Genomic DNA, 27,964 nt, shown 5'->3' with positions numbered 1-27,964 from the left:
AAGAAACGACATGAAACCATAACACATGACTAACTGAATGTGTCTGGTATATGTTCAAGTTTATTATTCTCTCAAAATCAGAAAACATTTAATCAAACTTTTTAGTACACAATGAAGGACAGACATACTGCAGGCAGACACCATATCTCATGACACATACAGTAAAATATATTAGACATGAAAGCTTGCAGCCAGGTCAGAATTGTCAAAAACACCAGTAGCATTAACAGCAACATCAAACTCACTCTTTGAGTAAAAAAACAACAATAATAATAATAATCTTTATTATTATTACTGTGTGATATTAGATTGCTTCTTGTATAAATATTTTCCGTCTGGATTTTAATGATTTGTATGTATATATATATATATATATACTCTTTATTATTATTATTGTTTTTTTTTTACTCAAATCATTTGTGGGGGGATACTAACTATTGATAACACAGTATGTTATCAATATACTTTAAAATGACTAAAACCAAATCGAAACTGTGTAGAATTGATAATGGACCTACATTCATACAGAAACTTGACTGTGTCCAGCTCGCTTCGCTAATAATCACTGAAATGAAAGGCAGTCAGGGAGCATTGAAAATTCCCCAAACTATGGATAGAGAAAAGAAACTGCACATTTTCACAGCGAGAAATATAACACATTTTCAATGCAGCCCCCCAAACCTCGTTGAATACTGAATGCGGCCCCAGGGTCAAAAAACACATTTGACACCCCTGCTTTAATGCATATCAGTGCATAATAAGCCAAGCCCATGGTACAAATCTTACATAATCTCTATTTTTAGCTTGAATGTTGAGATGAACAAAAATATAGGCATCATTTAATGTACATTTAACATCAATAACTTGAATATAATGGGATAAATTAATGCATATGAGACCCAACAGAAAAACGAGACACTCTTTGGCTTAAAATGTAAACTATTAGAGAAAAATAAGGGCTTTTTGACAGGTCCCACACTTCTCTGGTACAATAATTTTGTATGTCCCGTTTGGAAACCTTGACCTACTGAACTATGAATTAGATAAAGAATTGACAATCCCAGTAAAAAAAAGCTTTATCAAAGATAGACACATTTTCTCACCTGAACAATTAATACATCACCCACCACAACATTTGAATGTTTAGAAAAATATTTCACTCCTTTCAAATACTGATTCGATTCCATGATTTTCATTATTTTTATTCAATTTCTTCTTCTGTAATCAAGTATCTTCAACTCAATCATTAATTCACAATGTATCAATGAATCATATTTAGTATTATATACCATCTGGTAATCGTGATAATAAAAACTAAGTGTTATAAAAGAGTTGTTATCAAACAATGGGTAGAATTCCTGTATTTCAGACCAGAAGAGAGCACCAGTACCTCTATCTCTTTCTCTCTCCCTGGATTGTTGCTTTATTGACTAAAAAGAAATCCCCTTTAAACCCACAGTGTACAGTATGTTATCAAGCTGATGTGAAGTTGTTTTTCTACGCTATAGTACTGGTCTCAACGTATTTCTCAGTGACAGATATTTTCTTCTCTTGCACCACAGCGGTGTGGCTGCTGCTACAGGGTGCAGCTGTAGGCGTGGTGGTGACTTTGACAGCAGTAGCAGAGGCCTCGTTTGACCCCGCCGTGCCACACAGGGAGCTGGAGCTCAACGAGGAAGCACCACTCTGACCTCTCACTTCTACACTATGACATTTGACCTCTAACCCCTGGCCTCTCTGCAGCATGGTGACCTGGGCAGCCCCTAAGCCTGTGCTGCACCCTGCTGCCGAGTCTGACCCAGACCCGCTCTCAACAACCACCACTTTCCTGGACCCGGACAGGCTTCCCTGTGAGAAGTTTCCTCCTGGCGATAGATGGCCTTTTCCGATCATGGTCTGGTCTGCCCCCTGTAGAACCTGGCCTCCCCGTGTAATGGTTTGGCTCGTCTCTGTAATAATGTGACCTCCCCCGATAATAGTGTGGCCCGCTCCCTGTAAGACCTGGCTTGCGCCCATAACAAGATGACCTTGTCCTTCCTCACTACCACCTGCTCCTACCTGCCTCTCCAGTAAAATCATGCCCTGAGCACCATGGAGCCCTTCTACCTGCACCACCCCCTGACCCATCCCTACCCCCACCTGGCTTACCGCCTGCTGGGCACGGACATAACCACCTCCCCCTCTCTGCTCCACCAGCACCAACTGGGGCTGGGGCTCCACCATGTACATGGTGGGGGAAGCGGTGTAGTACATAGGGGGCTGCTGGATGAAGAGGGTCTTGTTGGGCATCACCTTGTTCTCCTGAACCTTGCGGATGGTGGCTGATCCTTGGGCCCGAGTAACAAGGTTCTCCTGTAGGGGTGTGGAGGAGGTGGAGGTGGTGGATGAGGTGTTCAGGGTGTTGACATTGAGAGCTGTGTCTCTATTGACCTCTGTGTGGGTGGATGTGGTAGGCCTAGGTCTAGGGGATGACACAGACATGTTGACAGTCTCCGCCTCCATAGCTATCGACCCCTGGCAGATCTTGGCCAGGGTCTTGAACTTGGGCCCCAGGTCGTTGAGGAAGTCCAGGTCGTCATCGGCCCCCAGGAGGCTGCAGCAGCCAACAGAGCCTACTGGTGACCCCTGACCTTCGTAGTCGTAGATCAGTAGGTCATCTCTCTGTTGGTCGTTCTGCGCAGCATGATTGGCCTTCTGTAAAGGTCATATGATAGGAACAGATACAGTATATTAACACATTTAATCAAAATGGCTACAATAACACTGCCCTCAACTCCTATGTCAAAGGAGTAATCCAAGAAGTTCACTTTCACCGACTCAGTATAATCTCAATACTAATGCATACACACTTTTAGTGGTCTTCAAAAGATCATGATCTAAGATACTCACTGCAGAGTAGTACTCCTCTAGGACTCCCTCGGAGAGAGCGACCCCATCATAAGCTCCAGCTCCATATCTGGAGAAGTGTTCATGTCCAGTCATGGTTCCTCCACCCACGCCGTAGTTCACCTTCACTCTGCCACTGAGCTGGTGGGAGCCATGGGAATGTTTGTGCTCCCATGTGTTTATTGCGGACGGGGTGAAGTCGTCCCCGAACACTCCTCCTGCTGATCCTCCTGCAGCCCCTGCATCTCTTATTAATCCCATGTTTGCCAAGTCAACGACTTTGATGGAGCCATCTATCACCACAGGAATTTGCAGGAGTGGAACTTCCTGTGAGGGGGAAGGAGTGGGTCAAATTTCAACTTGGAAATGGAACAAAATAAATGTACAGTACCAGTCATAAGTTTGGACACACGTACTCATTCAAGGGTTTTCATTAATTTGACTATTTTCTACATTGTAGAATAATAGTGAAAACATCAAAACTATGAAATAACGCATATGGAATCAGGTACTAACCAAAAAAGTGTTAAACAAATGTTTTATTTATTTTTATTTCACCTTTATTTAACCAGGTAGGCAAGTTGAGAACAAGTTCTCATTTACAATTGCGACCGAGCCAAGATAAAGCAAAGCAGTTCGACAACATACAACAACACAGAGTTACACATGGAGTAAAACAAACATACAGTCAATAATACAGTAGAAAAATAAGTCTATATACAATGTGAGCAAATGAGGTGAGATAAGGGAGGTAAAGGCAAAAAAGGCCATGGTGGCAAAGTAAATACAATATAGCAAGTAAAACACTGGAATGGTAGATTTGTAGTAGAAGAAAGTGCAAAGTAGAAATAAATGATGGGGTGCAAAGGAGCAAAATAAATAAAATAAATAAATACAGTAGGGGAAGCGGTAGTTGTTTGGGCTAAATTATAGATGGGCTATGTACAGTTGCAGTGATCTGTGAGCTGCTCTGACAGCTGGTGCTTAAAAATAAAAACATATTTTATATTTGAGATTCTTCAAAGGAGCCACCCTTTGCCTTGATGACAGCTTTGCACACTCTTGGCATTCTCTCAACCAACTTCACCTGGAATGCTTTTTCAACAGTCTTGAAGGCGTTCCCACATATGCTGAGCACTTGTTGGCTGCTTTTCCTTCACTCTGCGGTCCAACTCATCTCAAACCATCTCAATTGGGTTTCAGGTCAGGTGATTGTGGAGGCCAGGTCATCTGATGCAGCACTCCATCACTATCCTTCTTGGTCAAATAGCCCTTACTTAGCCTGGAAGTGTGTTGGGTCATTGGCCTGTTGAAAAACAAATGATAGTCTCACTAAGCGCAAACCAGATGGGATTGGCAGAATGTTGTGGTAGCCATGCTGGTTAAGTGTGCCTTGAATTCTAAATAAATCACAGACAGTGTCACCAGCACCACACACCCACACCATCACACCTCCTTCTCCATGCTTCACGAGGGGGGACCACACATGCGGACATCAGCCAACAGAGCTGAGCCTCACAAAGACACGGCGGTTGGAACCCAAAATATTTATACCGGTCTAATGTCCATTGCTCGTGTTTCTTGACCCAAAGAAGGATCTTCTTCTTATTGGTGTAATTTAGTAGTGGTTTCTTTGCAGCAATTCGAACATGAAGGCCTGATTCACACAGTCTCCTCTGAACAGTTGGTTGAGATGTGTCCGTTACTTGAACTCTTCGAAGCATTTATTTGGGCTGCAATCTGAGGTGCAGTTAACTCTAATCAACTTATCCTCTACAGCAGAGGTAACTCTGGGTCTTCCTTTCCTGTGGCCAGTTCCATCATAGCGCTTGATGGTTTTTGCGACTGCACTTGAAGAAACTTTCAAAGTTCTTAACATTTTCTGGATTGTCTTAAAGTAATGATGGACTGTCGTTTCTCATTGCTTATTTGAGCTGTTCTTGCCATAATATGGACTTGGTCTTTTACCAAATAGGGCTATCTTCTGTATACCAATCCTACCTTGTCACAACCCAACTGACTGGCTCAAACGCATTAAGAAGGAACGAAATTCCACAAGTTAACTTTTAACAAGGCACACCTGTTAATTGAAATGCATTCCATGTGACTACCTCATGAAGCTGGTTGAGAGAATGCCAAGAGTGTGCAAAGCTGTCATCAAGGCAAAGGGTTGCTAAATTGAAGAAACTCAAATATAAAATAGTATTGATTTATTTCACACTTTTTTTATTGAATATCCGAAACATACAATATACTTGCAGTGGAGCCGCTCAACAACTACACCATACCAGTCATCCAACAGACTCCCATTCAGAGCGACACACAGAAGCATCCAGGGTCAATGCCCTGCTCAAGGGCACGTTGACAGATCGCCCACCAGGCCAAAAAACGTGAACCCGAACCCTCCAAGATCACCCCACAGTTCCCCAATAGCTGTCCCTCAACCATTCGAGACCCCTCCCACGGTCCCCTCCCAAGAAGAAAAATAAAATAAAAAATACAATTAATTCCATTCCCCACCCCCAAGAACCCCCCAATGCACCAACAACCAAGAGAATGAACTAAAGAGAAAAAATTAAAAGACAGAAGAAATCAGCAATGCCAACTGTATATGTTTGTGTGCAAGTCTGGCATTATTACATGTATGTGTGTGTTCTTGTATGCGTTTATTTGAATGAGAGTGTGTGTATATGCATGTGTACAAACACCTGCACGGCATCAGCCTCAGGCAAACCGGCATTAGTTGTAAAAACACTGCCCCTCAGTGTCATTCAAACATACTTTTAATTATGCTTTATTTACACTTTTTTTTCTTTACTTTTATCTTTGACCATCATTCTATCTCCCGCACAGAAACTCCACTCCCACTTGTCTCCAATTCCACATCCCAACCCTCAGCTTCCCGCAGCCCATCCCATCTATCTCTGCTGGTCTCTCCAGATCTCCTAACAGTACTATTTCTAGGGTAAATTTTAGATCAATGCTATGCATTTTCAGCCATTCCTGAACCTAAGACCAGAAAGAGGCTACATGAGATCAATACAAAAATAAATGGTCTATTGATTCTGTATCCTCACGACAAAATGTGCAGAGCTTCAATGATTTTATGCCCCAAATATTCAACATTTTGTTGGTGGCAAGAATTCTATATAATAATTTTAGCTGAAAAGCACAAAGTCTTGAATCTCAGACACCCTGTACCATGGAATCGGTACATCAAAAATCTCTTCCCAAATATTTTGCAATCTGTATGGCACAGTTGTCAACATCCTGGTCCTAAAATGAAACTGGTATACTTTCCTATTTATGCTATTTTTATTCCTCTGCCAGTTTTGATCCTTTATATTGGGCAGACAGACCAGTTCCCTACCTCCTCCCACTGCCACCTGCCTCTTCCATTTTTGGGGTAATGATGTAATCAATTGGTTGTACTCTTGGATTGAGCAGACCTTCCCGTACAATTCTGAACTTCATGAATGTCATAACTCTACCATTCCAATGTACAATATCATTTAAGAACAAAATACCCGTTTCAAACATCTTTCCCATAAATACAGGTATTTTATCAACCAGCACATTTGAGTTCTGCCATAATATTTGTTGTAATATTTGTTCTATCTTTTCAGGGGGATGAAATTGAAATTGTAGCCAGCTCTGCAATGCTTGTTTGAAAAAGAGAGATACTTTGAAAAAAGTATAATTTTCAATTAATCGAAAATGAGACATGGCAATCTGCACAAAGGCAAAAAGGCATTTTTTTAACAATGGGTGAGCTTTTCTTAGTAATCTACTTGAGAACCATTTAGGGTTCAAGTAAAACTTTTGAATAAGTGAAGCTTTTAGAGAGAAGTTTAGTGCTTTTATATTTAATAATCTCAACCCACCCAATTCATATTCATTATATAGATAGGCACATTTTATTTTGTCTGGTTTAGCATCCCAGATGAAGCAAAATAGTTTTTGCTCATATGATTTGAAAAACGAATCATCGGGAGTAGGCAGCGCCATAAGTAAGTGAGTAAACTGAGAAATGACTAAGGAGTTAATTAGGGCAATTTTTCCATAAATAGACAGGTATTTACCTCTCCATGGTTGCAGGATCTTGTCTATTTTACAAGTTTTCTATTCAAATTCATTGTGAAGAGCTTATTTACATCTTTTGTGATATGGATACCAAGTATGTCTACTTCACCATCAGCCCATTTTATAGGTAAACTGCAGGGTAATGTAAAAGTTGTATTTTTTAAGATCCAATACGTAACATTGTACACTCATAATTAGGTTTTAGTACAGAAAGGTTATCTAGATCTTCAATGAGACAATGCAGGGATCTAGCTTGCAGACTTAATATAAAACTTGAGTCATCAGCATACATGGACACCTTTGTTTTTAAGCCTTGGATTTCTAATCCTCTAATGTTGTTATTGGATCTGGTTTTAATAGCTAGCATTTTGATGGCCATAACGAATAGATATGGTGACAGTGGACACCCTTGTTTAACTCCTCTTGACAATTCAAAACTCTCTGAGAAGTAGTCGTTATTTACTATTTTACACCTGGGGTTGCTATACATTATTTTAACCCATTTTATAAGAGAATCACCGAAATTAAAAAAATCCAGGCATTTATAAATAAAATCCAGTCTTACTTTATCAAATGCCTTTTCAAAATCCACTATAAATACCAGGCCTGGCTTCTTAGATGTTTCATGATGTTCTATTATTTCTAGTAGTTGTTGTATATTATCTCCAATGTATCGTCTATGTAAAAAACCTGTATGATCAGGATGATAAATACCTGGTAAAACCCTTTTAATTTCGAGTGCTATGCATTTCGCTAGAATTTTTGCATCACAACATTAAAGTGTAAGGGGCCTCCAGTTTTTTAGATAGACTGGGTCTTTTATATTTGCCATCTGGGTCTTTTTTTTATTAATAGAGAATTCAGACCTTCCTGCTGAGTACCTGACAGACTACCATTTCTATAGGAGTAGTTAAAACAATCTAACAATAGAGCCTTTAGTATATCAAAAAACGCTTGATAATACCTCCACCGGTATGCCATCAAGCCCTGGGGTTTTTCCAGACTGAAAGGATCTAATAGCCTCAAAAAGTGTTTCTTCTGTAATTTGGCCGTCGCACTGATCTTTCTGTACATTTGTTAATTTTCAATGTTTTATATTATTTGGAAAGAATTCCTTAGCGTAATCTTCATTCAGTGGGAGAGGACGAGATAGAAAAGAGAACATATGCCTAAAATAATTAGCTTCCTCTTTTAAAATATCATTCGGAGAATCATAGATGACTCCATAATCAGTAACAAGTTTCTGCAAATTCTTTTTGTTAGCTTTCCTGTATTGGAGATTCAGGAAGAATTCTGTGCATTTTTTTCCATATTCCATCCAGTTTGCTTTATTTTTGTAATAGATTACATTAGATTGTTCTTCAATAACGTTCTTGAATAACTTCAAGTTCTTTTTGTTTTTCCATTTTGTATCTCCGTAGTATTGTTTTTATTGCTATCTATCTGTACTATTAGTTCATGGATTTCCCTTGTTGTCTTGTCTCTTTAGTCAGAAACTGATTTTTTATTATTGATAAATATTGAATTGAATGACCTCTGAAGGTACATTTAAAGGTATCCCAAACGATAAGGGGATATGCTGAACCTATAATACACTGGAAAAATTCAGTTATAAAATATTTTGTCTTAGTTAAAATAAGTTGTCCTCCAGTAAACTTTGATTAAATTTCCAATATCCCCGTCCACGTGGAAAATCTATAAGAGTTATGTGGATGCCAATTAGATGATGATCCGATCGCATTCTGTCTCCTATTAAAACTTTTTAACCTTTGATGCAAGAGAGAAAGAAAGTAGTCAAGACGACCAGCTTGATTAAGTCTCCTCCATGTTTATTTTTTTTAATTTAACCTTTATTTAACTAGACAAGTCAGTTAAGAACAAATTCTTATTTACAATGACGGCCTACCCCGGCCAAACCCAGACAATGCTGGGCCAATTGTGTGCCGGCCTATGGGACTCCCAATCACGGCCAGATGAGTTGCAGCATGTACAGTTGAAGTCGGAAGTTTACCTACACCTTAGCCAAATACATTTAAACTCAGTTTTTCACAATTCCTGACATTTAATCCTAGTAAAAATTCCCTGTCTTTGGTCAGTTAGGATCACCACTTCATTTTAAGAATGTGAAATGTCAGAATAATAGTAGAGAGAATGATTTATTTCAGATTTTATTTCTTTCATCACATTCCCATTTGGTCAGACGTTTACATACACTCAATTAGTATTTGCTAGCATTGCCTTTAAATTGTTTAACTTGGGTCAAACGTCTCGGATAGCCTTCCACAAGCTTCCCACAATAGGTTGGGTGAATTTTGGCCCATTCCTCCTGACAGAGCTGGTGTAACTGAGTCAGGTTTGTAGGCCTTGCTCGCACACACTTTTTCAGTTCTGCCCACACATTTCCTATAGGATTGACGTCAGGGCTTGTGATGGCCACTCCAATACCTTGACTTTGTGGTCCTAAGCCATTTTGCCACAGCTTTGGAAGTATGCTTGGGGTCATTGTCCATTTGGAAGACCCATTTGCAACCAAGCTTTAACTTCCTGACTAATGTCTTGAGTTGTTGCTTCCAAATATCCACATAATCTTTCAGCCTCATGATGCCATCTATTTTGTGAAGTGCACCAGACCCTCCTGCAGCAAAGCACCCCCACATCATGATGCTGCCACCCAGTGCTTCACGGTTGGGATGGTGTTCTTCAGTTTGCAAACCTCACCCTTTTTCCTCCAAACATAACGATGGTCATTATGGCCAAACAGTTCTATTTTTGTTTCATCAGACCAGAGAACATTTCTCCAAAAAGTACGATCTTTGTCCCCATGTGCAGTTGTAAACCGTAGTCTGGCTTTTTTATAGCGGTTTTTGGCTTCTTCCTTGCTGAGTGGCCTTTCAGGTTATGTCGATATAGGACTCGTTTTACTGTGGATAGAGATACTTTTGCACCTGTTTCCTCCAGCATCTTCACAAGGTCCTTTGCTGTTGTTCTGGGATTGATTTGCACTTTTCACTCCAAAGTACATTCATCTCTAGGAGACAGAACGCGTTTCCTTCCTGAGCGGTATGACGGCTGTGTGGTCCCATGGTGTTTATACTAGCTTACTATTGTTTGTACAGATGAACGTGGTACCTTCAGGCTTTTGGAAATTGCTCCCAAGGATGAACCAGACTTGTGGAGGTCTACAATTTGTTTTCTGAGGTCTTGGCCGATTTTCTTTGATTTTCCCATGATGTCAAGCAAAGAGGCACTGAATTTGAAGGTAGGCCTTGAAATACATCCACAGGTACACCACCGAATGACTCAAATGATGTCAATTAACCCATCAGAAGCTTCCAAAGCCATGACATGATTTTCTGGAATTTTCCAAGCTGTTGAAAAGCACAGTCAACTTAGTGTATGTAAACTTCTGACCCACTGGAATTGTGAAGCAGTGAATTACAAGTGAAAAAATCTGTCTGTAAACAATTGTTGGAAAAATTACTTGTGTCATGCACACAGTATATGTCCTAACCGACTTGCCAAAACTATAGTTTGTTAACAAGAAATTTGTGGAGTGGTTGAAAAATGAGTTTTAATGACTCCAACCTAAGTGAATGTAAACTTCAGCCTTCAACTATATATCTCACTAGGTCGGGTTTTTAGTCTCCAAATATCCACTATTTCTAATGTGTCCATAATATTTGTGATTTCCTTAAGGGCACGGTGATGATAGTTCTTAGAGTGATTACCTTTACGCTCCATTGAGGTACTTAACACTGTGTTGTAGTCTCCTACCATAATGATTTGATCATTTGTTGCCTGTAAGTTCAATAAATTGGTATAAATGTTTTCAAAGAGGTATGGATCATCCTGATTTGGAACATATAGATTAATGAGCCAAATCTCTTTTTCGTCCACTTTCATATTCAAGAAGATCCACCTTCCTTGCGAATCATTCCTGACTATTTGCACATTCAGATCGAAATTGTTGTTCATTAATATCATCACACCTTTTGAGTTCCTTTGTCCATGACAGAAACATTTTTCACCACCCCATTCCTTTTTCCACGCACATTCATCTAAGGATGTAGAGTGAGTTTCCTGTATACAGTATGTTATATTCCTTTTCTTTTAGCCATGTAAAGACTTATTTTTTTATAATCTGCTAAACCGTTACAATTATAACTGGCTATACATATTTCACACCTTTCCTTAACTAGATACTATTCTCAGTCTAAATTGACCATAATTAGTGCTTGTAAAGTTACTGCCATCAGAGATATTATGACGGTCAAAATTAGAGCTTTCAAAGGTCTGATATTTAGAGTTCAAGAAATAGGTTCTAGCAATATTTGTTTTATTCCCTTGCCTGTTTGCCTGTGAGCCAATACCACAGATGTTAGAAAATTGAGACAAGATATTATGTGTGTAGTAAATCTGAGTAGGTTGATGTGTATATTGGATGTGATTTAGTGAGAGTGTGTACGATGTCTGTATTACATTTACATTTACGTCATTTAGCAGACACTCTTATCCAGAGCGACTTACAAATTGGTGCATTCACCTGTATAAGAGGAAGACTATAATATGTGATGTCCGAATAAATAATAACTCTGCTAATTTGCATGGTTGAGTGTCTATGTGTGTAACATGTAGTGCCTATAGCCTTAATATCCATGATGATAATTGTAATCCATATCGTATCCCCGTCATAGTTGAATCATAATTATCTTTAACATCAATGAAAAACACATCCCAGCATTTCCATAGCAATTGACGTTTCACATGATCATGAAAGACACCTTGCATTACTCTAGAGACAGCTTCACTACAGTACAAATGTATTCCGTACAATATGTTATTATTCCCTAGTGCCCCTATTCTGATATCTCCCCCTTGCTTGTTGTAAACATATATAAACTTGTAGACAAATACATCAAAAAGATAGACAAACAATAAACATATTACATTTTAAAACAGTTCTCGACAATAGAGAAGAGAAAAGAGAGAAAGAGAGTGAGAGAAGGGAGCGAGAGCAGGTGTGTGTGAATGTATAAGTCTGTATGTGTAAGCAAGCATGTAATTGAGTACGTGTGTGTTCATATCCACTTCATATCCACTTCATTTTTACAGTTCCCATACTTTCTTTTTTTCGTAACCTGAAGTCCCTGTAGAATTTAGTACAGCCATGGTGTTATGGAGCTGTCTCGGAATAGCTGTCCATCTATAAAGAGTTTGTCCACAATGAGAAAGGCACGCATACCCTTCTCCCTTTGTTGCCTTTGTACCGGATACAGTCTCTTACGACGTTCGTTTATCTCCCTTGGTCACTGAGACCAAATTTGATCCCTTTAAACTCCCTTCCTCTGCTTTTGATCAGCTCCTTTTGTTGGTAGTGTTGAAATTTTGCGATGATCGGTGGGGGACACTTGGTCTTGTCGCTCCGAGCTCCAAGTCTGTGTACTTGGTGGACAGCCACCTTGTTTACAGTCTCTATAGGAAGTTCCAAGGCGGATTGCATGAATTCTCTGATCGTGCCCTCTGGATTATTGGATGCGTCCTCAGGAATCCCATAAATCAAATATTTTCACGCATGCTACAACTTTGTATGTCTAGTAGCGACTCCTTCATCACCCTGTTTTCCCTGAGTAGACAATCGATGTTGGAATTGTGGATTTTTACCTTGGCTGTGAGTGCCTTCTTTTCTCCTTGGAGCGTGAGAATTTCACTCTGGCTAAACTCCCCCTCAGCCCTGCTACCTCCTCACACAACTTTTCCAGTGTTGCATGGATTCCAGCCAGAGCACTTGCCTCTACTTCAACGGTAAGTAAATCATCTGTGTCTGTAGATGAATCTGTTTTTTTGTGAGGTAGTCGGCTCTTTCCATGATGGAGTATGTTGTTCCTCCATAGTGTAAGCTTTTGGTACTCGGCGATTTCCCTCAGGATCTCCTTGGTATCCAGGTTGGCACTTTACTGCAACCAGTTGATTTACGAAAAGATAACAATGAGTCTTTCCCATGATGACAACAGGTGTCTGTAGTACAGCCAGCTAGCACTCGCGGAATCCACGCAAAAATGGAACACAAACTTGCAGTCCCAGCTGTAAAGGCTAACCGCGTCGTGGAATCCTTAGCAACAAAACTTTAGTTCTGATTAACCTCTCTGGGCTAGGCGGGACGAATTCGTCCCACCTACTCAACAGCCAGTTGAATCCTGTGGCGCGTTATTCAAATACCTTAGAAATGCTATTACTTCAATTTCTCAAACATATGACTATTTTACAGCATTTTAAAGACAAGACTCTCATTAATCTAACCACACTGTCCGATTTCAAAAAGGCTTTACAACGAAAGCAAAACATTAGATTATGTCAGCAGAGTACCCAGCCAGAAATAATCAGACACCCATTTTTCAAGCTAGCATATAATGTCACATAAACCCAGAAGGCAGCTAAATGCAGCACTAACCTTTGATGATCTTCATCAGATGACAACCCTAGGACATTATGTTATACAATACATGCATGTTTTGTTCAATCAAGTTCATATTTATATCAAAAAACTGCTTTTTACATTAGCATGTGACGTTCAGAACTAGCATACCCCCCGCAAACCTCCGGTGAATTTACTAAATTACTCACGATAAACGTTCACAAAAAACATAACAATTATTTTAAGAATTATAGATACAGAACTCCTTTGTGCAATCGAGGTGTCCGATTTTAAAATAGCTTTTCGGTGAAAGCACATTTTGCAATATTCTGAGTAGATAGCCCAGCCATCACGGCTAGCTATTTAGACACCCACCAAGTTTAGCCCTGACCAAAGTCAGATTTACTATTACACAAGTTTGATTACCTTTGATGTTCTTCGTCAGAATGCACTCCCAGGACTGCTACTTCAATAACAAATGTTGGTTTGGTCCAAAATAATCCATCGTTATATCCAAATAGCGGCGTTTTGTTCGTGCGTTCCAAGACACTATCCGAAGTGTAAATAAGGGTCACGAGCATGGCGCAATTCGTGACAAAAAAAATCTAAATATTCCATTACCGTACTTCGAAGCATGTCAACCGCTGTTTAAAATCCATTTTTATGCCATTTTTCTCGTAAAAAAGCGATAATATTCCGACCGGGAATCTGCGTTTAGGTAAACAGAGGAAAGAAAACAAAGCATTCGGTCGATGCGGGCACGCGCCTGAGTCTCACAGTACTGTAACCAGCCACTACCCAAACGTGCTACTTTTTTTCAGCCAGAGCCTGCAAAGCCACGATTCAGCTTTTTGCCGCCTTCTGAGAGCCTATGGGAGCCGTAAGAAGTGTCACGTTATAGCAGAGATCCTCAGTCTTCAATAAACAGAGGTAAGAAGAACGACACCTTGTCAGACAGGCCACTTCCTGCATGAAATCTTCTCAGGTTTTTGCCATATGAGTTCTGTTATACTCACAGACACCATTCAAACAGTTTTAGAAACTTTAGGGTGTTTTCTATCCAAAGCCAATAATTATATGCATATTCTAGTTACTGGGCAGGAGTAGTAACCAGATTAAATCGGGTACGTTTTTTATCCAGCCGTGTCAATACTGCCCCCTAGCCCTAACAGGTTAAAATGTATTTAATGAAAATGTTTTAATATAAACAACAAACCGAGTGTAGACAGTACAATGTTCTGTTGCGCTCTCTGATGACGTATCGGATGACGTATACCAACCCAGCCAACTGATTGGCTGAAATGCATTAAGAAGGAAAGAAATTCCACAAATTAGCTTTTAACAAGGCACACCTGTTAACTGAAATGCATTCCAGGTGATTACCTCATGAAGCTGGTTGAGAGAATGCCAAAAGTGTGCAAAGCTGTCATCAAGGCAAAGGGGTGCTACTTTGAAGAATCTCAAATCTATTTTGATTTGTTTAACACTTTTTTGGTTACTACATGATTCCATATGTGTTATGTAATAGTTTTGTTGTCTTCACTATTATTCTACAATGTAGAAATTAGTAAAAATAAGGAATGACCCTTGAATGAGTAGGTGTGTCCAAACTTTTGACTGATACTATATGTCCAAAGATCATTCTTATTTACAAACTCTAGAACAGTTTGATGTCATCCATTGGCAGTGCCATCATGTATAAAATACCTTGTCTTCTCCTTGTCCCTCGGTGTGATATGGAATCATGTGTTCTTTAGTGTCAAACGGCATGGCCTTAAAGTCACCTATGGACGCCACTCCTCCACACAGACAGAACAGCAGCAGGAGGGGCACCACTGTAAACACACATTCCAAATTTCAACTAATGTTCACAAAACACAAAAGGTGAGAGGTCTGAATGCCTTGGGACAAAGGGTTGTAGACATAACCCATCAATAGCTATGTTTACATTACCTTGTCTAGTGATTTGTTGTCAACATTTCAAAAGTTAGAATATAAAATTGATGTGACCATTGCATGCTATTGTGGGTTTCCATTTAACTATCTTGAGTCAATAAAAACAGCTAAACGTAATGACGTCACACCTAAAAAATCTATACTCTTAGAAAAAAAGATGCTATCTAGAACCTCAAAGGGTTCTTCAGCTGTCATAGAATAACCCTTTGACAAACCCTTTTTGGTTCCAGGTAGAACCCTTTTTCGTTCCAGGTAAAACCCTTTTGAGTTCCATGTAGAACCCTTCTACAAGGAACCCTACAAGGAACCCAAACGAGTTCTACCTGGAACCAAAAAGGGTTCTACCTGGAACCAAAAGGGTTATCGTATGGGGACAGCTGAAGAACCTATTTTGAACCCTTTTTTGTAATAGTGTACAGTGTTGAATAAAAAAAAGTGGTGTTTCCATTTTCCATTTAGGCAAATTGCACATTAGGCCTAATAAATTGGTGACAGTAGCTTATGCCCTCTATTTGTTTCATGTCTCAGGTAGACCGCGAAAGCCAGAATGAACAGAATGCATTCATTTACAAAAATGTGCTAAATTCAAACAACTGGACTGGGTACCGGCGCAGAGGAAGGCTCCGGCCATGGAGCGGGACTGGACACCGTGCCTGGACTGGGCACCGGCGCAGAGGACTCAGGGCTGGTGACACACTCTTCAGGGTGAGTGCAGGGAGCTGGCACAGGATGTACCGGGCTGGGAAGGCGCACTGGAGGCCTGGTGCGTGGAGCCAGCACAGGTTTCACCGGACTGATGACACGCTCTTCAGGGCGAGTGCGGGGAGCCGGCACAGGACGTACCGAGCTGGGGAGGCGCACTGGAGGCCTGGTGCGTGGAGCCGGCACAGGTTTCACCGGACTGATGACACGCTCTTCAGGGCGAGTGCGGGGAGCCGGCACAGAACGTACCGGGCTGGGGAGGTGCACTGGAGGCCTGGTACGTGGAACCGGCACAGGTTTCACCAGACTGATGACACGCTCCTCAGGGCGAATGCGGGGAGCCGACACAGGATGTACCTGGCTGGGAAGGCGCACTGGAGGCCTGGTGCGTGGAGCCTGCACAGGTTGAACCGGACTGATGACACACTCTTCAGGGCGAATGCGGGGAGCCGGCACAGGACGTACCGGGCTGGGAAGGCGCTCTTCAGGGCGAATGCGCTGCAGAATACACCTAACCAACATCTCTCTCCGATATCCCTCCTCACACTGCTCCATCAACTCCCCGACGGTCTCTGGCTCTCTCCTCGGCTCGACCGACCGCCCCTTGTGCCCCCCCCCCAAACAAATCTTGGGGTTTCTGTGGCCGCGGACCACGGCGTCGTCGCTGTCCTCCTATGCTCCAGCTCTCCTTTTCCTCCAGGGCACGCTGCTTGGTCCTGTAGGGGTGGGATATTCTGTCACGTTCGTCGTAAGAATGAGCGGACCAAAGCGCAGCGTGAGTAGAGTTCCACATATTTATTGAGGTGAAACTTCAAACAACAAATAAATAAACGAACGTGCAGTTCGTAGCGCACATAGCACTAAACACAAACAATATCCTACAACGCAGGTGGGAAAAGGACCACACTAAGTATGATCCCCAATTAGAGGCAACGATCATCAGCTGCCTGCAATTGGGAACCATAGTCACACCAACATAGAAATTAAAGACTAGAACACCCCCTAGTCATGCCCTGACCTAAAACAACCATAGAGAACCCCGAGGGCTTTCTATGGTCAGGGCGTGACAATCAAGTGCATCGCATACCTTCAAAATGATTCAACAATCATAATTTACTCCAAAAACACTGTTTCCTTCATCATTTGTCGCAATAAAGAAAGTTGGACAAAATAAAAATCCACCCTGTAGAACGGATAAAAATGTTGTCAATCTTTAGAAAATGTCTCCTACATGTATATCTGCCATTTCCATTACACATGTCAACATATATTTTTTTGCGACATTGCTTTTGTCGAATAAACCTGGGTCAATGGAAACCTGCCTAGTGACTTGTCTTACCCAACTTACTAATCACTCAAAACATGTTGAAATAGGTTAGTCAGCAGCATTATGAATCAGTCTCTCCTTCCTAGATCTTTATCAAATAGGCAGTTTGAGGAAGCCAACAGAGTATGTAGTTAACAGAGGGCTTACTCACGCAGCAACAGCAGGAGGCCCAGAAGGAGCAGCAGGATGGCAGATGCTCCTAATGTGACGTCCTTGTCCGTCTCCCTGGCAAAGCAGACCTTATTGACCTGATCACAGGTGCACACAACCACGTTCAGAATCTGGATGTCTGCACAGGCCTTCCCCTGCTGGTCACTGATCTCCACAGCAACCTTGTAGTGACCTGGCCACATGTGGGCATGGTCTCGTAAAATGGCAGTGGTACCTAAAATAAATATGAGAGAGACAAAACAAACATGAATTATACAAATCTAGAAATCAAATCTATCCACCAATTCCATTCAAACACACCACAATACGTAATTGAAGTTTAGTTTACGACTACTCTTTCTAAAACACCTTCTATCAGGCTCAACAAAATAAAGCCAAAACAGCCCCTTGATGAAGCTTTCCATACTGTCTATCTGCTTCCTAAACCCCAAAGTCCCAGATTAGTTATGTTACCATTGAGGTGCGCCACTGTCCACTTCTGTTTGCTGTCCCCCTGAATCACTCTGAACTTGAAGGGAGCTCCGTTGGGGAAGGTGTCCCCATCCACAGCCTTGACATACACAGCAGTGTCCCCCAGGCACATGGTCGTAGCCGTTGCTGTCAGTATGGGACAGTGGTCGTTAAAGTCCTCCACCTGGATAGCTATTGTCCCTGTGGCCGTTTTGGATGGCAGATCTGGACACCAAAAGAAAATACAGAATTACATACAGACTTGACTTATTCTCTTTTAGCTCCAAGTGGAGCAAAGGTCCTAGAGTGCATCTTCAGTGACCAATGTTCTGGACAGATTTCTTGACTTCTTGATATCTTACAGAATGGCATGAGGACAAATTGATTATTAGTATGGGTACTTGCCGGTTGTGATGGCTATTATCTTGGCGTAGTATGTTCCATTGACCAGGTATTTGGACTCCCGATCAGGCACTTTGTTCAGCTTGATCTCTGCTGTCTTTTCATCGATGATCAGCCAGTTGTCTACATCGGATTTTTTGGCATACCTGAGTAAATGATAATGACAAGAGCACACAATTAGGATCAACTAAATGATCCTTTAGTAAGATGGAGATTAACATAACATAAAATCACATCACATAATATTTACTCTGATAAAACAATATGAAAACATCTGGGACCTCACCTAACATTGGTAGCAGTCAGTAGTGTGTCACTGTCAATGGCTGCGTAGGTGGTGATGACCTTGTTAATGGTGACTGTGGTGGAGTCCTCAGAGATGGTCACCACTTTAACCATTGGCTGGAATTTGGGGCCCTCTTTCTGGTTGATCACGTTGATCTTGATGGGGTAGGTCTTACCACCGCCCGTCATACCCCCGCCTGCAACCCCTCCTCCTCCTATCCCTCCACTCGTAGAGGAGGAGCCAAAGTAGTACACTGCTTTGTTGGAAACACTTATGGCAAGGTTGAGCACTTTCAGCTCCTCGTAGTCCAGTGCCTTTAGATTCAAACAGCAGGGATAAACAGTAGAATGAGTCAAGTGATACCAACAATGTTGGAATATTATGAGAATTGAGAAGACTAGTAGTTACAAGACACTGAGGCTGGAATTACATTTAAAAGAAAATGTTCTATATGCTTTTTATTAAATTCAAGCCTGAGTCAATCTTCAATCATAGCCCATACCTTGGTTATCATAATAATGCCTTCGTTGGTCTTGGAGTCGGTAGTGATAGTGAAGTAGCCGGCTTCGTTGCCTGTGATGATGGTGAACACAGCCAGCCAGTTGTCAGTGTACATCAGGTCCAGATCAGTGGCTTTGATCCTCAGCACCTCCACATTGACCGTGTTCTCCAACACACTCCCCTCGTACTGAAAACACATTCACACATCAAAAGTTCATACATCGCAGCAACATATTGCAGTGAATTTCGGGTGTCCAGCAACTGTCAAGCCAACACGTTAGCCATTGCGCCAAGAGATCTGAACTTCTCGACGAGGCTGCTAGGTTATGGTTGCTACAATATAATAAATATAAAAACACTATTATACTGAATAGAGATCAGAAAAGTGGTGAGAGGTTGAGTTCTTACAGATTCTTTCTCCAGGGTGGGGATGTTGTCGTTGATGTCCAGGATTTTAATGACCACCTGTCCTGTTCCTGAGTTTCCACCCATTGCTCCGTTCATGTCTGAGCCTTTTACAGTCAGGATGTAGGTGTCTTGGGTCTAGACAACCAAGAAATATAATAGAGCTTATAGTTAGTTACTTATTGTTGTAGATATCAACATTATTGGCTGTGAAAGTGTCAATGCATACAATGCATACAGTGCTGTGGTCACTTTTGCGAGCAGGCCTTTCTAATCGACCTGGCCCGGGTATCCTGGAAGAATATTGACCTCATCCCGTCAGTCGAGGATGCCTGGTTGTTCTTTAAAAGTAACTTCCTCACCATCGTAAATAAGCATGCCCCTTTCAAAAAATGTAGAACTAAGAACAGATATAGCCCTTGGTTCACTCCAGACCTGACTGCCCTTGACCAGCACAAAAACATCCTGTGGCGGACTGCAATAGCATCGAATAGTCCCCGCGATATGCAAATGTTCAGGGAAGTCAGGAACCAATACCCGCAGTCAGTCAGGAAAGCAAAGGCTAGCTTTTTCAAACAGAAATTTGCATCCTTAGGCTCTAACTCCAAAACGTTTTTGGACACTGTCAAGTCCATGGAGAACAAGAGCACCTCCTCCCAGCTGCCCACTGCACTGAGGCTAGATAACATGGTCACCACCGATAAATCCATGATAATCGAAAATTTCAACAAGCATTTCTCTACAGCTGGCCATGCTTTCCTCCTGGCTATCCCAACCTCAGCCAACAGCTCCCCCCCCCCCCACCCACAGCTACTTGCCCGAGCCTCCCCAGCTTCTTCTTCACCCAAATCCAGATAGCTGATGTTCTGAAAGAGCTGCAAAACCTGGACCTGTACAAATTAGCTGGGCTAGACAATCTGGAACCTATCTTTCTAAAACTATCCGCCGCCATTGTTGCAACCCCTAATTACCAGTCTGCTCAACCTGTCTTTCGTGTCGTCCGAGATCCCTAAAGATTGGAAAGCTGCCGCGATCATCCCCCTCTTCAAAGGGGGTGACACTCTAGACCCAAATTGCTATAGACCTATATCCATCCTGCCCTGCCTCTCTAAAGTCTTCAAAAGCCTAGTTAATAAACAGGTCACTGATCATTTCGAATCCTACCGTACCTTCTCCACTGTGCAATCCGGTTTCCGAGCTGGTCACGGGTGCACCTCAGCCACGCTCAAGGTACTAAAAAATATCATAACCGCCATCGATAAAAGACCGTACTGTGCAGCCGTCTTCATCGACCTGGCCAAGGCTTTCGACTCTGTCAATCACCATATTCTTATCGGCAGACTCAACAGCCTTGGTTTCTCAAATGACTGCCTCGCCTGGTTCACCAACTACTTTGCAGACAGAGTTCAGTGTGTTAAATTGGAAGGCCTGTTGTCCGGACCTCTGGCAGTCTCTATGGGGGTGCCACAGGGTTCAATTCTTGGACCGACTCTTTTCTCTGTATATATCAATGATGTCGCTCTTGCTGCGGGTGATTCCCTGATCCACCTCTATGCAGACAACACCATTCTGTATACTGCTGGCCCTTCTATGGACACTGTGTTAACTAACCTCCAAACGAGCTTCAATGCCATACAACTCTCCTTCCGTGATCTCCAACTGCTCTTAAACGCTAGTGAAACCAAATGCATGCTTTTCAACCGTTCACTGCCTGCACCCGCCCGCCCGACTAGCATCACTACCCTGGACGGTTCTGACCTAGAATATGTGGACACTACAAATACCTAGGTGTCTGGCTAGACTGTAAACTCTCCTTCCAGACTCATATTAAACATCTCCAATCCAAAATCAAATCTAGAATCGGCTTTCTATTTCGCAACAAAGCCTCCTTCACTCACACCGCCAAACTTACCCTAGTAAAACTGACTATCCTACCGATCCTCGGCTTCGGCGATGTCATCTACAAAATAGCTTCCAATACTTAACTCAGAAAACTGGATGCAGTCTATCACAGTACCATCTGTTTTGTTACCAAAGCCCCTTATACCACCCACCACTGCGACCTGTATGCTCTAGTCGGCTGACCCTCGCTACATATTCGTCGCCAGACCCACTGGCTCCAGGTCATCTATAAGTCTATGCTAGGTAAAGCTCTGCCTTATCTCAGCTCACTGGTAACGATAACAACACCCACCCGCAGCACACGCTCCAGCAGGTATATCTCACTGGTCATCCCCAAAGCCAACCCCTCGTTTGGCCGCCTTTCCTTCCAGTTCTCTGCTGCCAGTGACTGGAACGAATTGCAAAAATCGCTGAAGCTGGAGACTTATTTCTCCCTCACTAACTTTAAACATCAGCTATCTGAGCAGCTAACCGATCGCTGCAGGTGTACATAGTCCATCTGTAAATAAGCCACCCAATCTACCTACCTCATCCCCATACTGTTTTTATTTACTTTCTGCTCTTTTGCACACCAGTATCTCTACTTACACATCATCATCTGCTCATTTATCACTCCAGTGTTAATCTGCTACATTGTAATTACTTCGCTAACATGGCCTATTTATTGCCTACCTCCTCACGCCATTTGCACACACTGTATATAGACTTTCTTTTTTTCTATTGTGTTATTGAATGTACGCTTGTTTATTCCAACTCTCTGTTGCTGCTTGTGTCGCACTGCTTTGCTTTATCTTGGCCAGGTCGCAGTTGTAAATGAGAACTTGTTCTCAACTAGCCTACCTGGTTAAATAAAGGTGAAATAAAAATAAATAAAAACATAGATGCACAGTACACTGTATAATAGTATACCAAGGTATCTCTCTCACCTCTCTGTCCAGCGTAGTCTGGCGAACCATGATCTCTCCAGTCTGGTAGTTGATGGCGAACATGCTATCTGAAGAACTCTTCTGCACTATGCTATAGTAAATCTGAGAGTGTAGCGTGTTCACTTCATCCGCATCTGTGGCTAAAACTTTCATGACAACGGTTTCTGGAATTCACCAAGGGAATAGTTACTTATGCAGTACACCAGTACTACTACTGTACTATTACTATTACCACTACTACTATTACCACTACCCCACTATCACTATCACTACCACTACTACTACAGATGTAGGATCTTAATATGAGCCAGTTTGCTACAGCAGGAAAATAATCCTGCAGCAAAAGGAAATGTGAATTATTATGAATGCACATTTTAATGAATGCAAATTTTATAATGAATGCACATTTTTGTAGGGGTATATACATTTTTCATTAGGTCATTAGGTCAAATAGAGTCTGACATTTCAAAGTGGAAATTACAAACTTTAGAAGCCTTTTTAAAACTCAAATGAACTAAACGTTTGAATTTGCTGCTGTGAAGGTAAAATTCTCAGCAACAAAAGTGATCAAATTAAGATCCTACATCTGTACTACTACGACGCCGATGACTACTACTACTATTACTGTATCACTACTGTGACTATTTCACTGATTACACTGGTAATAACACTACTACTACAACAGCTACAGTTTGAACCATTACCACTACTCTGGCTGCTAATTCTCATCAAGTTTCATAGAAACATTTAAAATAATTGGAACATGCCTGCAGCACTGGACTCATTAACGGATCCAGATTGTCCAAAAACGAACACTGGTTGGCAGTCATTCTGGTCCTCAACGGAAATACGCAGGTCAATGTCCTTCTCTGCTTTGCTTCCATTGTTGTATGTCGCTACTCCAAGTAACTAACAGAGAGACCATGTTAGAACATCAGACATTCATTAATTTCTTACATGTTGAGCACAAGCATTCCATGCCTTGGATTAGGTTTTAGTGGGTAGCTTACGTGGTAGGAAGGTATCTTCTCTCTGTCCAGAATGCCATTGATTCTGACCATGCCTGTATTTGGGTTGACAGTGAATAGGCTCCTGGGGTTTTGGTCTGCACCGATCCCTGTCAGTGAGTAAGTCACCTTTGACGTGTACTGCTCATCAGAGCGAATCTGTCACAAACACACATACCAATCAATCTTGATAGTAAAATACTATTATTATTGTAATAGTATTGATCTAATAATAAGCATCGGTGAATAGCTAGGATAATACCACAAAAGCCTTTTTTGTTATGGAACCTATTTTTGGAGTATAGCCTAAATATCAAATGTACATTTGGAGATGTAGCTGATCACATGCATTCATATCAAGGTGTACTGTAGGTATGAAACTATTGATAGATGAATGGCATGTTTGAGTTGTAGAAAAGAGATACAGGCAGAATGTGTTGTTGAAAGAGTTATTTTACGCTGTTGCTACTCTCTGTTATTATCTATGAATAGTGACTTTAATAACTCTACCTACATGTACATATTACCTCAATTACTTCGACTAACCAGTGCCCCCGCACATTGACTCTGTACCGGTAACCCCTGTATAAAGCCTCGCTATTGTAATTTTACTGCTGCTCTTTAATTATTTGTTACTTTTATTTCTTATTTTTTACTTATCTATTTATTTAGAATTTTTTATTTTACTTAGCAGGTATTTTTCTTAAAACTACATTGTTGGTTAAGGGCTTGTAATTAAGCATTTCACTACACCTGTTGAATTCGGCGCATGTGACAAATAACATTTTATTTTATTTTGATCTGTTTTGTTTTTAGACTAAACCCTTGCTCTGTGACTGTAGGTATGACCGCACATTGGGCTGTATCTCTGAGCAGCTTGTTCCTAACACATAAATCACAAACATAACGATTACACAGGTATTCCTTCACTTTAGAGTACAACATCTGGCTGACACAGATATAGTGTATGCAACCAACCTGATCAGTAGAAAGCAAGACAACATTCAGCACTTCTTTGGTTCAAACTACGGACATCGACAAACTTTCAAAGTGCTAATTTTGACTAAACGCTAAAGCCATGTATCTTCATGGATCTTAATATGCATGATTCATTCTAGACAGACAACTGACTTATCCGATGTGTAGCCTAAAGAGCTATGCCATGCTCAGACTATTTCATGTCTCATGGTTGTCAGAAACATCTGAATCACTCCATGAGTTAGAGTAAGACGTATAGGATCAGATCATACCTTTGCGATGTACTCTTGGCTGGTGTAATCTACATTCTCCTTCAACCTCTTAGGAGGAACGATCCATTCTCTCTTCTGTCTTCTCAGCTTCAGCCCACCGCCTACTGCTGCCACCACACATAAAAACTGCACAAAATACAAAAGAAAAAACACAGCATTATAATATTGACTCACCACGAAGGCCTAAGGGGTTTATGCTAATGTGATAATAACACCGTAATAACACTGCATTGCTTCTAAATAACTCACAACTGCAGACTACAAGTTGTACAATAGCTTACACATTGAGTGTACAAAACATTAGTAACATATTGTTAATATTGAGTTGCACCCCCTTTTTAGCCTTAATTCGTCACAGCATGGACTCTACAAGTTGTTGAAAGCGTTCCACAAGGATGCTAGCCCATGTTGACTCCAATGCTTCCCATAGACAGTTGTGTCAAGTTGTCTGGATGTCCTTTGTGTGGTGGACCATTATTGATGCACACGGGAAACTGTTGAGCGTGAAAAACAGCATTGCAGATCTTGACACACTCAAACCAGAGCGCCTGGCACCTACTACCATATCCCGTTCAAAGGTACTTAAATATGTTGTCTTGCACATTCACCCTCTGAATGGCACACATACACAAGCCATGTCTCAAAAAACCTTCTTTAACCTGTCTCCTCCCCTTCATCTACACTGATTGAAGTGGATTTAACAAGTGATATCATTAAGGGATCCTGGTCAGTCTATGTCATGGAAAGAGCAGGTGTTCCTAATGTTTTGTGCACTCAGTGTAAGTTCTAGCACAATAGTTATAGCTATGTTTAAATATCAGGTCATGATTGTTTCCTCAGTGTCTGTACCACTTTGTACAGATTAATGGATTTAGTGCCTTCAGTATTCGCACATTGTTATGGCAAGACAATGTAAAACCAGGAGTAGAAATATGTTTAACAAGTCACAAAATATGTTGAATAGTTTCACTGATAGCAATGATAGTGTTTAACATGATTTTTGAATGACTAGCTCATCTCTGTACCCCACACATACAATTATGTGTAAGGTCCCTCAATCGAGCAGTGAATTTCAAACACATATTCAACCACCAAGACCAGGGAGGTTTTCCAATTCCTTGCAAAAAAGCAGACATTGAATATCCCTTTGAGCATGGTGAAGCTATTAATTAACATGTGGATGGTGTATCAATACACACAGTCACTACAAAGATACAGGCATCCTTTCTAACTCAGTTGCCAGCCAGGAAGGAAACCACTCAGGGATTTCAATGAGTCCAATGGTGACTTTAAAATACTTAGAGTTTAACAGCTGTGATAGGAGAAAACTGAGGATGGATCAACAACACTGTAGTTACTCCACAATACTAACCTAATGACAGAGTGAAAAGAAGTAAGCCTGTACAGAATACACATATTCAAAAACATTCATCCTGTTTGCAATAAGGCAGTAAAGTAAAACAACAAAAAATATGGCAAAACAATTAACTTTATGTCCTGAATACAAAGCATTATGTTTGGGGCTAATCCAACACAACATCACTTAGTACCAGTCTTCATATTTTCAAGCATGGTGGTGGCTGCATCATGTTATGGGTATGCTTGCCATCGGCAAGGACTAGGGAGCTTTTTTAGGATAAAAATAAATGGAATAGAGCTAAGCACTGGCAAAGTCCTATAGGAAAACCAAGTTCAGTCTGCTTTCAAACAGACACTGGGAGACAAATGCACCTTTCAGCAGGACAATAACCAAAAACACAAATCCAAATATACACTGGCGTTGCTTATCAAGATTACATTGAATGCTCCTGAGTGGCCTAGTTACAGTTTTGACTTAAATCAGCTTGAAAATATATGCCAAGACTTGAAAATGGCTGTCTACCAATGATCAACAAACAACTTGACAGAGATTGAAGAATTTTATAAAGAATAATGTGCAAATATTGTACAATATTACCCAGAAAGACTTGGCTTTTGTGATTTTAACATATATTGACTCAGGGTGTAAATACTTGTGTAAATGACATTTCAATAAAATTGTAGAAATTTCTAAAAACATGTTTTCACTTTGTCATTATGCGTTATTGTGTGTCGATGGGCGAGATTTAAAAAATAGATTAATCCATTTTGAATTCAGGCTGTAACACAACAAAATGTGGAATAAGTATGAATACTTTCTGAAGGCCTAATGTGTAGTTTCATGCCAAGGCAAATTATAGTTGCATGTTTATGCCAATTCATGATCAAAGACATATGACAGGCATAATTAGAACCGAAAAGTATAAAGCTTTAAGCTATTAATAGTTTTCGTTCACTGTCACGACAGGAAGCTGTATATGATAAATTCGTTTTCTTCTGTATGCAGAAGACCCAATGAAAATATTGAACAAATCAATTTCACAACATTTAAACTAGGAGAAAGTTGTGATAGTGATATCAGTGTCGATTTTAGCTGTTGATAGTTATCCTATTCAGTGACATTCTCTAAAATCGGAGCTAAGTATTTCACCAGCTGTTCTTTCACTGACAATGACCAGACGTGTTCAGACTTTCTCTAGGCAAATGACCACTGGGCACCATTTCGCAGCTAAACTGTTTTTGTTCTCAATCTCATGTTGTCCGTAATCGGTGTTGCACGCGAAATATGAACGGGAGAGTAATAAAATAGCGTCATATGAAGTACATTTTCTCTTCAGATAATTGAAGGTTACAATCCTAAAAAGAAAACTGTAAATTCATTCGATAAAAACTGTTTTTTCGACATTGTCATTGAGATGCTCACATTGAGGCTGCCTGAGAAGTGTCACACCTAAAAAAAAAAAAAAAACCGAGCCGTTATTGCTCGTGTAGCCTATACCTAATTACCAGCACATGTTACAAAATGAAAAATAAGATTTTTGACTCACCGTTAGTATGAACGGCAATAATAAAACAGTGGCTGTGGCTACACGGGCCATTGCAATGATTGTTGACTAAGGTAAAATGTTCCCCTCTTGAAGTGTAGCCTAATTCTTTAAATCTGCTGCTGAGTATTTTCTGTTGTAGCCTATATAAACTTCGGCCTTTTCTAAATTGTAAACTCTTTATTCTTTGATGATACAGACTGCAATAGGCGGCGTCTCTCAAATAGTTTCACCACAGCATCGCTTATAGGCTGATTACAGAAAGGGCGAGGCAAAAGACGAAGCTTGGTTCATTCTCACATAGATGGAATATTTGTGCACAGCTCATACAGTAGATGGAGTATTTGTGCACAGCTCTGACCGGGAAAGCTATTATTATTGTGTGACAATATAGA

At 40.9% G+C, this 27,964-nt stretch overlaps 1 protein-coding gene across 1 annotated transcript; it reads right to left on the bottom strand.

Annotated features, from left to right (window-relative positions):
• Positions 1-38: 38 nt before the first annotated feature.
• On the bottom strand, positions 39-27,839 carry LOC106569169 (cadherin-4). The gene is made up of 14 exons (XM_014140222.2): positions 27,573-27,839; positions 24,667-24,792; positions 23,420-23,575; positions 23,177-23,318; positions 22,410-22,573; positions 19,585-19,719; positions 19,178-19,363; positions 18,676-18,989; positions 18,393-18,535; positions 17,991-18,212; positions 17,518-17,751; positions 15,089-15,216; positions 2,890-3,213; positions 39-2,694 (listed from the first exon to the last, which is right to left on the bottom strand). The coding sequence occupies exons 1-14, from the start codon at positions 27,621-27,623 to the stop codon at positions 1,498-1,500; spliced, it is 3,522 nt and encodes a 1,173-aa protein (XP_013995697.2). The 5' UTR covers positions 27,624-27,839; the 3' UTR covers positions 39-1,497.
• Positions 27,840-27,964: the final 125 nt, after the last annotated feature.

This window comes from Salmo salar, chromosome ssa14, assembly GCF_905237065.1.
Source record: "Salmo salar chromosome ssa14, Ssal_v3.1, whole genome shotgun sequence".
Lineage (NCBI taxonomy): Eukaryota > Metazoa > Chordata > Actinopteri > Salmoniformes > Salmonidae > Salmo > Salmo salar.
Note: the sequence above shows the minus strand (reverse complement) of the source record. Positions and strands in the feature narration are given on the sequence as shown.

Coding starts and splice junctions, on each gene's coding strand:
- LOC106569169 (XM_014140222.2), bottom strand. CDS start 27,623: ATGGCCCGTGTAGCCACAGCCACTGTTTTATTATTGCCGTTCATACTA. Junction 24,793..27,572: donor TATTGCCGTTCATACTAACG/GTGAGTCAAAAA, acceptor TATTTTGTGCAG/TTTTTATGTGTGGTGGCAGC. Junction 17,752..17,990: donor GACAGTGGCGCACCTCAATG/GTAACATAACTA, acceptor TATTTATTTTAG/GTACCACTGCCATTTTACGA.